Source organism: Arvicola amphibius, chromosome 2 (assembly GCF_903992535.2).
Source record: "Arvicola amphibius chromosome 2, mArvAmp1.2, whole genome shotgun sequence".
Lineage (NCBI taxonomy): Eukaryota > Metazoa > Chordata > Mammalia > Rodentia > Cricetidae > Arvicola > Arvicola amphibius.
In genome coordinates, this window is record NC_052048.2 from 16,192,683 (window position 1) to 16,208,943 (window position 16,261).

Sequence of the window (16,261 nt, forward strand, 5' to 3'; positions counted from 1 at the left end):
ACTCCACCCCCTTGCTAGCCAGAGTCTGCCCAACTCCTATGCTTCTTTTCTTCCTTCTTTTCCTTCTTCTGCGAATACAACCATGCTTCCCTGGTGTCTCTCTCTCTCTCTCTCTCTCTCTCTCTCTCTCTCTCTCTCTCTCTCTCTCTCTCTCTCTCTCTCCTGTCACTGAAATTGGGACATTTTGAACACAATCCCATAACTTGGAGAAGTGAGGTGTCCTTTCCTCAGGGTTTGGTGGCTTTGTTTGTAGATGTTGGTGGGGTGAGCTTTCTAGACTACGTCTCTAATGACTGTTTTCTTTGTATTGTGTGGTCTCTGGAGTGTGCTACTTTATATTAGTGGCCAACTAATGTTTTAACAGAAATTTCCTTAAGCTCCTATAGTTAAAAAAAAAGAAAACAACCAAAAACAAAACCTAACTCCTAGGTCTTTGCAAATTAGTGTTGTGCTTGATCCAACACCAAGGGCGTTTAGAACTCTGCCTTATCCTTCACTTCCTACTTGTGATAAGGCTTAAGATAAACTGGAAGTGAAAGTTTACATCTTTTCAGATCTTTTTAGATGGTATGATCTTCCCTGGACAGGTACATATAGCTTGCTAAAACAAAAAACAAAAAGAAAAAAGAAAAAACCCAAAACAAAATAAAACAAAAAACCCAATACAAAACAAAGCCGGGCAGTGGTAGTGCACACCTTTAATCCCAGCACCCTGGGAGGCAGAGGCAGGTAGATCTCTGTTGAGTTTAAGGCCAGCCTGGTCTAGAGTGAGTTGCAGGACAGCAGAGGGTACACAGAAAAATCCTGTCTTGAAAAATCATAAACTAAAAACAAACCAAACCAACAACCAAAAAACCCACCAACAACAAAACAAGCAAGCAAGCAAGCAAGCAAACAAACAAACAAAACCACTTTGATACTATAGTGTAGTGTTTGTGTGTGTTTGTGTGTGTACAGCCACGGTCCACGTGTGGAGGTCAGAGGACAACTCGTAGGAGTAGATGTTGTTTTTCTACCATGTGAGTTCCTGGGCATTGAACTTGCATCATCCGACCCCGTAACAAGTGCCTTTTTGACCAGTTGAGCTTTCTTGCTGGCCCATGATTCCTCAACGTGCGTGGGACCCTTTCAAAGCCCTCATTCTTCAAACATGTCAATGTGCGGATTTTCCTCCTCGATTTTCCACATCTTTGTTATTTGCACCAACGGTTACCTTTTCTCTGAGAAACAGAGGCTTATTTGTTTGCCTTCCAGTGTTTCAAGGGATCTCCCCACATAGCTACTCTCTACCTTGAGTGTTCTGAGGTAGATGAGAACAGTGCAAGTCCTTTATATTAGCCCTCCAAACAGATCAAAGCATGCAAGCAGTTTCTCAGGAAGAGGGTCCCTTAGCTTCTTCCTAATCAGCAAGCCAGGAATCCACAATGGAAAAACAGGTTGTGTCTTCTAGACTGTTGCTCTACCACATTTTGGGTGGGAGGTGGGGTATGTTAAAATTGGACAAACTACCATTAACTTCTGTTTCTGTATTTGTCCTTCTCTTTTGCTTTCCCCTCTTCCCTTTCTTTCCCTCCCTGCCTGCCTCCCTCTCTCTGTCTTTCCCCCTCCATCCCTCCTTCCGTCTTTCCCTCCCTCCTTGGCCCCCCCTTCTCTGCTCCTCCCATCCACTCAGTGAATCCATCCTCTAGGCTTCACAGCTCTAAATGTGAGCCTCTGGTTCCTTTCCTCTGTTGGTCTCTCACTTCAAGGTTGCAAACATGATTAATTCTTTCTTGAACTGAAAAAAATGAAGTAAAAACATCTACCCTAAGAAAATCAATTCCCCATTCCTTTAGCCTCTAATTCCTTCCAGACAGCCAGTTGTGTTTTTTTCTTTAGCAAACTTTTGGAATCAAGTGGCCATCTGCACCCACCCCTTCCCCTCTTCTCAGTTCACTAGTCCCTTGCTTTAACTTTGAGAAAGTTGCTGAAAGTGCTGTGGTTAACACCTCCAAGGACAGTTTGGGTCATTTTAGGTGTATTAACCATTTTAAAAAACAAAGCTATTATTACCATATTAATCCCAGCACTTGGGAGGCAGAGGCAGGTGGATCTCTGAGTTCGAGGCCAGCCTGGTCTACAAGAGCTAGTTCCAGGACAGGCTCCAAAGCTACAGAGAAACCCCTGTCTTGAAAACAAAAACAAAACCAAACCAAAAAACAAACCAAAAAAACCAACCAAATCAAACCAAACCAAACCAAAACTAAACTAAACTAAACCTGTCATGGCAGTGCACACCTTTAATCCCAGCACTCAGAAAGCAGAGACAGGTGGATCTCTGATGGAGGAGGAGAGCCGCTTGTTGGTTATTGGCTGCCCAGCTAGCTTAGACCCAAAATAATCTCACAGAAACTATTATTTAAATCACTTCTTGGCCCATTAGCTCTAGCTTCTTATTAGCTAATTTTTACATTTTAATTTATCCCATTTTTTCTTAATCTGTATGTTGCCAGGTGGCTGTGGCTTACCTGGTAAAGTTCCCAGCATCTGTCGTCATCGGTGGCTCCATGGCTTCTCTCTGACTCCGCCCTTCTTTCTCCCAGCATTCAGCCTAGCTTTCCCTGCCTATCTAAGTTCTGCCTTGCTATAGGTCCAAAGCAGTTTCTTTATCCATTAATGGTAATAACAGCACACAGAGGAGCCTCCCACATCAGATCTCTGTAAGTCAGAGGCCAGTTGGTGTATAAAGTGAGTACAACTAGGTATATTAAACAGAGACACCCTGTCTTGAAAAACAAAAACTAAAACTAAAACTAAAAAACAAAAAAACAAAAACTAAACCCAAAGCTATTGTAATTTAAAAATCCTATTGTTTGTGATCCTCTACTTTCCTAATGTTTCAATACAGTTCCTCATGTTGTGCTGACCCTCAATCATGAAATCATTTTGCTACTACTTCATAATTGTAATTTTGCTATTTTTATGAACTGGAATGTAAATATTTGATATGCAGGATATCAAAGGGGTCTTGACTCACAGGTTGAGAACTTTAGATTATTAAAAACAAAATAAAAAGCAGCAAAAAGTACAGTAGAATGAAGTGTCCTCCTACCTCCCTACATGTAATGTTCTTTGTTCATGTGGACATCTTTATGTTTATTGCCCACACTTTTACCTCATCTGTTCAAATCCAAACAGACATGTAATCGCTGCATAGTGTTTCTCTTTCTATTTTTCCTTTTCTTCCTCCCTTTATTCCTTTTCTTCCAAATAAAAACTTGCATCATGATGTACAGATGAATCCCATAAAATTAACAACACAATATATCTACACTTCCTAATAAATACATGTAATTCAACTAAATTCTTTTTAGCAGATGTATAATATCCCACAAAGGCAACTACCGATAACTCATCTGTTCCCTATTGAAGGGCATTTGATTAGGCCAAATCTTAAGAACTGGTTCTTTTTTTTTTTTTTTTTTTTTTTTTTGATTTTTCGAGACAGGGTTTCCCTGTAGTTTCTAGAGCCTGTCCTGGACCTAGCTCTTGTAGACCAGGCTGGTCTTGAACTCACAGAGATCCGCCTGCCTCTGCCTCCCGAGTGCTGGGATTAAAGGCGTGCGCCACCACCGCCCGGCTAAGAACTGGTTCTTTTTAACATTTATTTTATTTGTAATTGTACGTGTGTCTGTGTGGGCAGACGCATGTAAATGTTGGTGACTGTGGAGTCCAGAAGAGGCCATAGGGATCCCTGGAGCCAGAGTTATAGGCAGTTGTGAGCTTCTTGATAACGGCTGCTGGGATCTGAATTCTGGTCCTCTGAAAGAGCAGCAAGCACGCTTATACTTGCTGTGCTGGCTATATTTATGTCAATTTGACACAAACTACAGTCATCCGAGAAGAGGAAACCTCAAATGAGAAAATACCTCCATAATATTGGGTTGTGGTACAGCCTGTAGAGAATTTTCTTACTAGTGTTGATGTGAGAGGACCCAGCCCATTGTGTGTGGGGTGACCCCTTGAGCTGCTGATCCTGGATTCTGTAAGCAAGCAGGCTGAGCAAGCCATGGGGAGCAGCAACCCATTAAGCATCACCCTTCCATGGCCTCTGCATCAGCTCCTGCCTCCAGGTTCCTGCCCTGTTTGAGTTCCTGTCCTGGCTTCTTTCAGTGATGGACCACCATGCGGAAGCCTAAGTCCAGCAAACCTTTTCCTCCCCAACTTGCTTTGTGGTTATGATGTTAGTGGCAGCAATAGAAACTCTAAGATAACTGATGAGCCGTTTCCCCAGCTGCTATTTTTATTATCTATTATAAGGTTTTATTTCTGGATAAATATATCTATATTATTTTGCTTCTGTGGATAAATTCCCAGAGGTAGAACTGTAGTTTGAAAGGTGTACATTTGAGCCCTAGGTTGCTTTCCTAAAATGTTGGCATTGTGAATAGGCTTGGGTCAAGAGCGGTGGTGCACTCCTGTGATGTCAGTCCTTGGGACGTAGAAAGAGAAAGCAGTTTAAGGGCAACCCTGGCTCCAAAGGTTCAAGGGTTACCTCTGTCTAAATAAATAAATAAAATTTAAGCAATATTTTTATTAATTCTTTGAGAATTTCATACAATCCATGCATCCTGATCATATTTATGTTCCCCAACCCTGTCTATAATCACTCTCTCCACCTTCCCATCTGTTCCCACTCAACTTTGAGATTTTTTTTTCTTTTTTTCTTTTATGCATCAAGTTCAGTTTGTGCTACCAAGTTAATTTTAGGAGTAGGGCCCGCCCAAGGGTGTGGTAGACATTTCAGGGGACTACATTAATGAAAACTGATGCTCCTGTCAGTTACCAAATGACAATAGCTCCTTGTCAAGGGGTGGGATTTCATGCTCCCTTCCTCCCCTCTATTGGGGGGTTGTCTCTGCCTGGTATGAGTCTTGTATACTCAGTCGCAATTGCCAAGTTGATATGTGCAACTGCCCTGCTTTACCTGGATATTTCCCTGATGCTGCTGACCACCTTGGCTCTTACAATCTTGCTGCCCCCTCTTCTTTGAAGATCTCCGTGGGTGGGGATGGATAAGTTTGTCCCACTCTGGGTTGAACACTTCACAGTCTCTTTTTCTGCACACTGAAAAGCTGTGGGTCTCTGTGTTGACTGACCTGTTTTGCAGGAGAACCTTCCCTAAAGATGGTTGAGAGACGCGATGGTCTATGGGTATAGCAGTAAAGCCATTGGTAGTTTCAATACGCTGTCCATTCAGCAGGATAAATAGTGGCTAGTCCTGTTGCTGACCCTTTGGGTAGTCATAAGCCCCAATGTCCCTTTTCAGCATCTCTCCTTACTCCACTGTGTCTGTCTTTCATGACCTTCCTGACTTTCATGACACAACCTTCAGTCAGCTTCCCCTCAATTCCTTCTGTTCTCCTTCCCTAGCCTCTCTTCCGTGCCACACTATCCAACCACAGCTCACTTTTTCTAGTTACGCTGGATGCCTTGAGATAAGTTCATGGTTCCTGTTAGAACCCAGCATCTGTACTACGTGCTATACGGTACTATGCCTGTAGTTTCCGACCTCCTGTAGATCCCCTGTCACTACAGGACTGGTTGAGCAAGTCGGGAACTAGGCCAGAGACTTAAAATCACACACATACAGACAAACAGACAGGGGGGGGGGGGGGGGGAGAGGGACACGGGTCATCCTTGATACAAGAATGCCAAGTTTATTGTGCTCAGGGGAAGCCTATATAGGGATCTTTCAGCTGCAGACCCACCAGCCGGCCATCAAGGTCTCGTGCTCAGAGCAGCTACAGGATGCTCAGAGCAGAGGAAAACAGATTTTTTTTTTTTTTTTTTTTTGCTCAGAGCAGCTGCAAGCATAGGAAAAGCAAGCCGCTCACAGGGAATTCAGGGTCCGGGGGTCCACAGCCCCCAATAGCTCCCAACAGGTTCCAGCTAGATGTATTTATTTTTGTGGTCCTAGGGCCAGAACTAAGAGCCATGCTGTACATGCTGGGCAAGGGCTCATGGTGATACAGCCTTTGTTCTTTGTAACAGAGCCTTAAGCTCTGTCCTTCATAAGTCCTCAGGTAGCTTTACCTGAAGTAGAAGATTTTCCTTAAAGACATCTCTTACTGTCAGGGCTGGAGAGAGGGCTCAGTGGTTAAGAGCACTGGCTGTTCTTCCAGAAGATCTGGGTTCAATTCCCAGCACCCACATGGCAGCTTACATCTGTCTGTAACTCCAGTTCCTGGGGATCTGAGATGATACCTTCACACCAGTGCACGTGAAATGAAGTTAAGTAAACGGTGGTGGTGATGGTGCACACCTTTAATCCCAGCACTCGGGAGGCAGAGGCAGGTGGATCTCTGTGAGTTCGAGGACCCTTGGTCTACAGAGTGAGTTCCAAGACAGGCTCCAAAGCTACACAGAGAAACCGTCTTGAAAAACAAAACAAAGACATTTTATTGTCATTGTCGAGAAAGCTGTGGCATAGCATTTCAGTCCTCCATAAGCTATGCCCTGGGATGTGTGACAGACTAATTCCACAATCATTACTCTTGCTTGCTTCTCATTCTTTCCTGAGTCTGAACTCCTATATTAAATTCATCCAGTGTATATTTCCAATTGGACATTTATAAACACTTCCAATATAAAAGACCTGGTTCATCAGTTAAGAACTTGGTTCTCAGAACTCACGTTGGGTAGTTCACGGCTACCTGTACCGCTAAGCTCCAAAAGATACAATATTGTCTTTGACACCCACCCACATGTGTCCACACACAGACATAGATACATGAAGAAAAGTCATAATGACTCTTAAAAAAGAGAGACCTGTTGTACTGTGTAACTTATCACTGCTTTGTTTCAAATGGCGTTTTGTTTGCTTGGGCATAGCTCCTAACGTCAAGCCGGACTTAACTCATAATCTTCCCACCTCAGCCTCCCACACAGTTGTTGAGATGACTGACAGGCTGCTCTGCCAAGCTTGGCTTTTGAAATCCTTTTCCTTTGTTTGTTTTGAGGCAGCGTATTGTGTAGGTGAGTGTGGCCTTGAACTCCTGAGTTTCCTGCCAGTACCTTCTTGTTGTGGCATTTCATTTGTATTTCAATACATAAAGCTTGCCAGCTTGCTGGAAGATCTGAGAGTAAAACAGCCCCACTGGTCAGTCTTGCAGACCAGACAGTGGTGACACACACCTTTAATCCCAGTAGGCACAGTAGTTTGCCATAGAAACTGGGTGGTAGTGGTGCGTGCCTTATATCCCAGTCCTAGAGAGGACTATAAAATGGGAGGAGACAGCTCTCAGACACAGTCTCATTCTGAGATTCCTGGAGGCAGGATCACCATTTCAGACTGAGGTCAAGGTAAGAGCCAATGGTTGGCTGCTTTGCTTTTTGGGTCTTCAGGTTGAACCCTAATTTCAGTCTCTGAGTTTTTATTAATCATGCTTCACCTTCCAAGTGCTAAGATTTCTGGATTGTGTTACACACCTGCCTGGAAGAGTTTTTGTTCCTTTCTTTAATATAAAAAACTCCTGTTGTAGTTGAGGCTGAAGTCTCTCTCAGCACCTGTCTTCACAAGCCCTACTGTTTTGACATCTTGTTTCACCAAACCTCCATCTCTTCACTTCTCAGTGCTGTTGTTGACTGACAATTCCATAGGGTGTTCTGCCATCTGCAAAAGTCCTCAGCATCCCTGAAGCATGAATCTAATGAATGTTTACCAATAAAGAATCAGGAGCCTAAGATCAGGGTAAGAACCTGAAAGATCAGAGAAGCAGGGAGCAGCGTCTCCTACCTCTTCCATTCCTCCACCCCAAAGACTGAGATCTTCTCTCAGGCCTACCTTACTACTGCTCTGGCTACAGCATTCCAAACCTCTATGGTCAGTTACTGACTAGCTTCGTCCTCTGACTCTTGACAAGCAAGCTTTATTTGTCAGAACACAAACAAAATATCACACAATGTTTCCTCCCTTTTGTCTAAATAAAAACCAAAGGTTTTAACTAACATAGTAAAACTATACACAGCTAGTACAATAACTATCTAGAAAAATATACAGGCAAGAATTATATTAACAATGCCCAGTCTATTTTCATTTGACAAACTCAGAGAAAATACTCCATTATCTATCCTGTCTTGTTGAGTCCAAAGTGTTGTGCCTAATTCATTTTCTTTTGTAACTTATAATACCAATCAAAGGCTAAACTATCTTTTTACATCTCTCAACCTTATATACTTTATACCTCTAAACCTCTTTTGTGAGTTTCTTTTTGAAATCTGGTAACAAGGAAAACTATAACTATCTATTCTTCAATTCCATCAGACATGAGACGGATATAACATTACTTGAGTAAACAAAGCAAATAAATTCCAAAACTAAGAAATGACAGAAACAGCTAGCTACCTGGACAGTCACCCAAGTTTCCTCTGTAACATTGGAGCATCTATCCCCGGCTTACAGGTCTAGAATATCTAATAGACTTTTCTGTAAAGCAGGAATTCTGAAGGACTTTCCTGCCTTGTCTTGGCAAAGTTTGGCAGTCACTTTCTTTTGTGGCCTGCTTGTCCAAACTGGACAACATATGGTCAGCAGTCAAAGCAAGGGCATTTTCTTGCTCAGTGGCTAACTTTTGCCACAAAGAAAGTAAACTTCATATCAGGCTTCCATCATCTTCTCTAAAGTAGATTGGTGCTTCCAGCAGCAGACATGTCTCATTGTCATAAAAAAGAACCTTATTTTATTAAAACATCTTAAATGCTATATTCTGTAGATCTCTTAAGTGTTTGAAGACCACCTGTCTATCTAAAATGTATCTCTGTTTGACCTTGAAAACATACCTAACACAACTACAAGTTTGATTGTAATAGGTGACTATTAACCTGTATTTCTATGTTATCCTAAATAGTTTGTAATAATAACTTTCAAGGACTAGGAATTTGCAATATATTGTTAAGTGAGCTGTATAGGTATAGTACTTTGAAGAAAAATAGAAATGCATGTACAGTAAGAGTAGGTTCTAACAAAAATTACCTTAACTTTGTATCAATATAAAAAATCTTAATAAGTGTGCAAACACATATACCATATAACAAAAATAACCTCCGATTTGTATCAGTATACAAAAATCCATACCAATGTAAAACATTTAAGACTAGTAGCTGTTTTTTTGGTTTAAAAGTAGATTCAATAATCTGCATTTTTATCCTATCATTTCTATATCCCCTTTATGTTTTCACAACAAGATCCCTGAATGCAATATCTTTTATTCAGTTTTTTTCCTAACCACTACCAATAACAATTTGCAACAAACCCCTCTAAATGATGACAAACATCCATAACCTACTGGGTGACCAAAAACACCCACCCTGCCTTTTGGGAATGTGACTGTCATGTTCTTAGAATTCCTTCTTGCTGTCGGGGGTTGGGGGGGGACAACATCTTTACGGGACCCTGAAAAAAAGGGGATATTTGTCAACTCCTAGGAGAGCTAGCTGTATCATTTGTTGTTCAGTCTCCGTGTAAATGTGAAAGTACAGTTTTTTTTCTTTTTTTTCTTTTCTTTTTTTTTATTTTTTATTTATTTTTTATTTTTATTTATTTATTTATTTATTTATTTATTTTTTGGTTTTTTGAGACAGGGTTTCTCTGTAGCTTTGGAGCCTGTCCTGGAACTAGCTCTTGTAGACCAGGCTGGTCTCGAACTCACAGAGATCCGCCTGCCTCTGCCTCCCGAGTGCTGGGATTAAAGGTGTGCGCCACCACCGCCCGGCTAGTTTTTTTTTTCTTTTGTCTCAAGTCTTGGCTAGAGTAGTTTGTGAGGCTGGACCATCTCAGCTTGCCATCTTGTAGTTCTAAGTCCATCTTTGGGTGGTGTTTGTCAGCTTACTGGCATTATTAAAATCTTGGTGGAATTGATGTGGGGCCCCATTCTCCTTTTTGGAGACTTCAAAGGTCACTGTTATGCACAGTCGTGGTTCATTGCAGAAAACTTAAAATATTTTAATCTTGTAGATCTCGAAGAAATTAAAGGACCGTCATTTGCTATGTATATCCAGAGTACACAAACTTAATTCTTAGTTTCCTGATAGAGATTCAACTTGAAATCATGTACAAGAAGATAGGTGAAGAAACCTTTTTCTAGAATTAACTAGTACTCTATATGACCACTAATATTATTAACTAGTACTCTATATGACCACTAATATTATTAACTAGTACTCTATATGACCACTAATATTATTAACTAGTACTCTATATGACCACTAATATTATGACAAAAAGTTTAAAATATATATATTGGTTTTTATACATTCTGAGATATTTATACCTTAAGAAATGTTTTAAAGAGTCAAAATAAAACCAGAGAATTATGAGATTAGTGGCAATAGAATGGTCTCTTAATTTTGTTTTTTTTTTTTCTGTGACATATCAGGTGGCTCTTCTTACATGAGACAGAAATTTGGATTTTGCTTTAACAAGCATGCTTGGGTTTAGAGAAGGAAAGAATCATGCTCCAACTCCAGAGCCAGGTTAATTTTTAATTGGACAGGGACTACAGGAAGACCATTTATATTATATGTCTGTAGAGAACAGCAGAAATAAACATTTGGGAAGATTTATGAAATTTTATCCGGTTGGAAATGTGATATACCAATAGGCCAATTTACTCTTTTTCTTGGAATTTTTTTTGGACGATTCTTTCCTTTTCTTCAGATGTCTCATTTGTCCAGTGCTCTTCAGATTCCTTAGTTGGATGCCTTCATTCTCCTGGAAAGATAAAAACAAAGCCCTTCCCTTACCCTAATTTTGGAGAGTTTCCATTTTGGTAAGTTATATTTGATCAAATGAAAAAGGTATTTTAATCTTACAAGTTAGTTTAGGTTGAATTGTTGGTAACGCTGTTTGGTAAACTATCACTTCTTCTAATCAAGAAGTCTCTCTTGTTTGAATTTAATTTTTATCAATCTTGATGGTATCCATAAATTTTCTTCTCCTGTGGAAACAAAAGCAAAAACTCTTTCCTAACAGCACATATCCTGGTTTGCATTCTGATGTCAACATGTGTATATTACTTAGGCTGATTTATTTCAGCAGTTTTTTTCTACTGTCCAATGCCTCCCCACAGCTGCCATTTCTTTTTCATTAGTATTTAGAAAACTTTACAGTTAATAAAGCATTGTGCAGTCTTCCTTTATTACCCTTTTCTGTTTATTAAGCATATCTTTTGGAGTCCGATTAGATCTTCCTATAACTTCTTGCCCTGTAGGATTTTGTGGTACACTTGTAATATGCTTTATGTTGTAATGTGCAAAAAAAATATTTTCGTTTTACTAGAGACTTATGCCGGAGCATTGTCTGTCTTAATTTGTACAGGTATCTACATGATGGCCATAACTTCTAATAGATATGTAATTACAGTATCAGTCTTTTCAGAACTCAAAGTAGTTGCCCATTGAAATCCTGACAATGTATCTAGGGTATGGTATACATATTTTAATTTCCCAAACTCTAAAAAATGAAACACATCCATTTGCCAAATTTCATTTCTTTGGGTTATTTCCTGCGGGTAGTGAAGTTTGATTACACAAAGAATAAGTATGATATTTTCTTATAATTTCCTTGCCTTGTTGCCAACTGATAGAAAAATCTTTTTTCAAACCCTTGCTATTAACATGGTGTTTCTTATGAAACTCTGAGGCTTCTAGTACATTTTTTTTTTTTTTTTACCAATAGTTGATCTATTTAATCATTGCTTTGTGGTAGAGGGCCTGGTAGACCTGAATGGGATCTGATAAGTGTTATATATAAGGGATCATTTCTATTTATGATTATTTCTTGTAATTAAATAAACAAAGTCAATTCTGAATCATCTTGGATAAATTCAGAAGTTTCAATATGTAAAACAACTCTTTCTTCAAATTAAGTGTAAGTAACTATATTAAGAGGTTCTGGAAAATCTAATAACACCATGAGAATAGAATATAATTTTGACTTTTGAACAGATTATTTAGGGCTTTAAGCCTCTTTATTTAAATTTCCTGACTTAAAACCTGCCTTTTCTGATTTGTGTTAGTGTAGAATGTAGGGGCTCTAGAAATTGGTGTTCCCTATACAACTTGAGGAAAGATCCAGTTAGTTCTCTTTTATAAACTGAATTCTCTTGCTTTTGGGATATTTGTTGCTAATCTCTCCCAAAAAAATTACTGCAAGCTCTTTGCCAATGTTCATTTTCTGCCTATAAAGAGGAAATTTCAGCATTAGTAAAAGGTACCACAATTATCACACAACACATCCTCATTATCAACAGGTTGCAAGCCAAACTCGGCTTACAAAGGCTTGCACTAACCAGGCAAAGTGACATATCCCTGTCAACCTAACAGTTGGAAGATGGAGACAGGAGCATCCGGAGTTCAAGGTCATAATTAGCCATATGAGGAGTTTGGGGCCATCCTTGGTTACATGAAACCCTGTCTGAAAAACCTAAAATGATTTTTTTTTTGAGACAAGGTTTCTCTGTAGCTTTGGTGCCTGTCCTGGAACTAGCTCTTGTAGTCCCAGCACTTGGGAGGAAGAGGCAGGTGTCAATCTCTGTGCTTGAGGCCAGCCTGGTCTAAAGAGTGAATTCTAGGACAGTCAAGGCTACACAGAGAAACCCTGTCTCCAGAAACCAAACATAAACAAAAAAGAAAAAAAAACCCTCAAAAACCAAAATGAAACCCAAAAACCACAAAAAATTCCCAAACCCTCAAATGAATGAATGAATGAACACATTGCTAAATAAATATATGTCATTCTCTATTAATAAACCAAGTTCCTATATACTGGTTATGCCTTATTTCTTGACATACCTTAAAAGCCCCCATAGTTTAGCAAGGTGGAGCTACTTTCAAATCCCCAGTATGCCACGTGCTCCTGTTAGTCTATGCCTTAGCACCTGTTCTGTTTCTGCTTGGGATGCCTTGGCCAGCCTGGTCAGCTGAACAGACTCTTGAGTGACATTTCAGGCCAGGGGTCTGGTTTTTTCTCCTTCTTTGAACTACGTAGGCAGTCTTAGGACTTTCCACATTCAACAAGTATACCACTTTAACTCATTTGTGTCTACAAATCAGGTTGCTAGCTTGAGTGTGGGGACTGTTGGTTATTCTCATTGTTAAATCACCAAGACTTAATTAAGCCAGGGACCGTGTCTAATATGTCTAATGAAAATGACTGAGTGACAGATTAGTTCTATAATAAGAATAGCATCCTTGGTACAGCTTACATTACAGAGGTTTACTTGGGTATCTTGAGAAAATTGGTAGTAAAAATACAATCTATTAAAGGAAAGGGAAAAAAACATGCATGTTTCTCTATCCTAATATTTACTTTGTATTACCATTTCTGGTCTTTTCTCAAATATGTGGTATGAGCATGTACACATATGCACATATGTATAGACTAAATGTAGTTATATTTTACATAAGTGTAACTGAAGTTTTTACTTTCTTCCCCCAGTACACAAGACCGAAGCCTAGGGTTTTTTTTTTTAATTTAATTTTTTTTTTTTTTTTTTTTTTAGACAGGGTTTCTCTGTAGCTTTGGAGCCGGTACTGGAACTCTCTCTGTAGACCAGGCTAGTTGAAACTCTCAGAGATTCGCCTGTCTCTGCCTCCCGAGTGCTGGGATTAAAGGTGTGTGCCAACACTGCCTGCCTAAGTCTACCATTAAGCCATACTCTCTTCCCTTCTCCACTTTAACCATTTTAAACTTAACTATATGTAAACTTCTTTTTGTTGTTTACAAAAGTGTGTGTGTGAGAGAGTCTGTACTGGAAAGGGTGAGGGCCAAGACATATATGTGGAGCTCAGAGGACAGTTTGAAGGAGTTAGATCTCTCTTTCCACCACGTGGGTCCTAGGGATTGAGCTCAGGCTGTCAGGCTTGGCCCAGGTGCCTGCCCTACTGGGCCACCTTACCAGCCTCCCTGCAAATGTTTGCCAGCACTCGTGTACAGCCCTCTAACCTGGGTGGGTTCAGGTCCTGCTCCGGGGACTTGAGTGGCCTCGGATAAGTCCCTGAATTTCTCAAAGTCTCATTTTCCTCGTGTGTGCAAAAGAAAACAAGGTCCCATCTGATAACGGTGCTTGCCAGCCCTGGGTGAGCCCTTTTCCGGTTTGCCTGCAGATAAGGGCGTGTGATGGTTGGACACACCTGCTGATTCTTTTATGGTTAACTCTGGGAGCACCCAGCCAAGGTTGAAGCTGGCCAGGTGGTTGCAGAGGGCACCTGGGCCATTACTTAGGGACACCCACTGCACACGTAGTGGTAGAAGTTATTTTGGGGGTTTCGTTCTTTCTGAAGCAGAGAAACACTCATTTAATGCAGCTTGTAAAGCTCCAACCCAGCCTAGTCTTATTGCCTCTTTGCTGTCAGGTATCGATGCCTCTCTCTAAGTCCTTGTCAGCTTAGTTTGCAAAAGAAGTCTGTATTTCTGGAAAGGCACAAAAAAGGTATGGAAAGGAAAAGAAATGTTTTCCTTTATTTTTTTTTTCTTGGTTTATATTCATTATACATAACGAGGGATACGATTCAAGCATGTAATTTTCTTTTAACGTATTAACCCCTATGCGCACCCCTTTCTCCCCCTCACTAGCCTCCTTCTTTACCCCAGATAGTCATACGTTTCTTATCATGTATGTATAAACCTATCTATCCATCCATCTATCATCGTCTACCTTGATACACAGTCTAGATCCACATATGAGAGATACTCGTCTGAGCGTATAAAACCGTAGACCCACAATCCTTGTCTTTTCAAGTTTGGTCTTTCTCGCATATATGTGACTATAAACACACACACACACACACGTAAAGCAGACTGTTTTTTCTTAAATCTGATCTGGCTTATTTCACTTCATATGACGACTCTCAATTCAGCCCATTAGAAATCTTCGCGTTGGCTTCTGCACATCGTCCACCAGGTTCACCGCTCCCAGCGAGTGCAAATCCAGCGTGTGCAAGCCGCGTTCGCACTTTTTATGTCCCTATGCACCGCGCAGCCCGGGCTCCGCAGCTCCACCTGGCTCCGCAGCCGGGCGCACAAAGAGCGGCGCGGGCGGCGACCGGCCGGGACGCAGAAAGTAGTCCCGACCACGCCGGCCCCAGTGTCAGCCGACGTCGCCTCACGCCCTCCGCCGCCCGGGGAAAGAATCCCATTGGAATGCGCCCTGGGAAGACCTTTCCCCGTCCGCCTGCCGGGGCTCGCGAGGCCCATCTCGCGGGACACTCGGAGGGGAGTGGGCGCGCACAGCGGCGGCGGCTCCCAGGCTCCGGAGGCGGCGCGCCGAGGAGGGGTCGGGCGCGCAGGGAGACGGCAGCGGCCCCGCGGCGAATCCCTGCGCCGCAGCGAGAGGAAGAGGCTGAATGAGGCGCCGCGCGGGGGACGTGGGGCGCCGCGGGAGGAGGCGGCGGCATGGGGGCAGGCGCTGGCGTCGCGCGAGCCCGGGCCGGAGCGGCGCGCTAGAGCCCTGACGTGCGCCCTTTTCTTTCTTCTCGGTGTTCTCCTCCCGGCCGCGGAAAGCATGAGCGTGCAGACCCGCCGCTGCGGCGGCCGCCCCGGCTCCTCGCTCGCGCGTCCCCTGGCCGCCGGTCGCCGGTGAGGGCCGCGAGCGCGCGCCGAGCGGGGAAGATGGGGGCCGTGTTGAGGAGCCTCCTGGCCTGCAGCTTCTGCGTGCTGCTGAGAGGTGAGGCGAGGCCGGGGCAAAGTTGCCGGGGTCGGGGAGAGGGGGAGGGGAGGCGGCGGGGACAGCGGCCGGGAAAGCGGCCTGGTGCCCGGGTGCCGCGCGGGGAAGGGGCCCGCGATCGGGGGCCGCGCCCGGCCACGGTGCACACCCCCGCCCGGCCCCGCGGAGCGCCCGGACAAAGCTGCGGGCCTTGGGGGTGACCCTGGCCCCCCGCACTCTGTCCAAATGACCGACTGTGCCTCGCTCTGTCTGCGCTCCGGGCAGAAAGGGTCTTTTGTAGTTCTGCTTTCAGCACCATTGGTGTTGACCTCCTTCTCTCTCGAAGCCCCCACCTTTCCCGTGTCTCTTAGGTGAACTTTTTTTCTTCTTCTTCTTCAAATCTCACTATTTTTCCTCTCCCCTCCAGGCCTTGTTACAACTAATAATTGGCTTCCGTTTGGGATAGAATGATTCTGGGTGAGAGCACAGTTGGAAATTGACTCTAGGGTTATAGGTCGCGCTTTTCAGCATTGGCGACTCTTCTGAGCCCATAATAAAAACACAAACGTTGTTCTCGT

The 16,261-nt window shown here is 42.6% G+C and overlaps 1 protein-coding gene across 1 annotated transcript in view; it reads left to right on the forward strand.

Annotated features, from left to right (window-relative positions):
- Positions 1–15,406: 15,406 nt before the first annotated feature.
- Positions 15,407–16,261, forward strand: part of Lrp6 (LDL receptor related protein 6) — a 123,417-nt gene continuing 122,562 nt past the window's right edge. Inside the window, exon 1 of the mRNA XM_038318382.1 lies at positions 15,407–15,704. Coding sequence (XP_038174310.1) covers positions 15,650–15,704 — 55 coding nt within the window. The 5' untranslated portion in view covers positions 15,407–15,649. The remainder of the gene's footprint in view (positions 15,705–16,261) is intronic.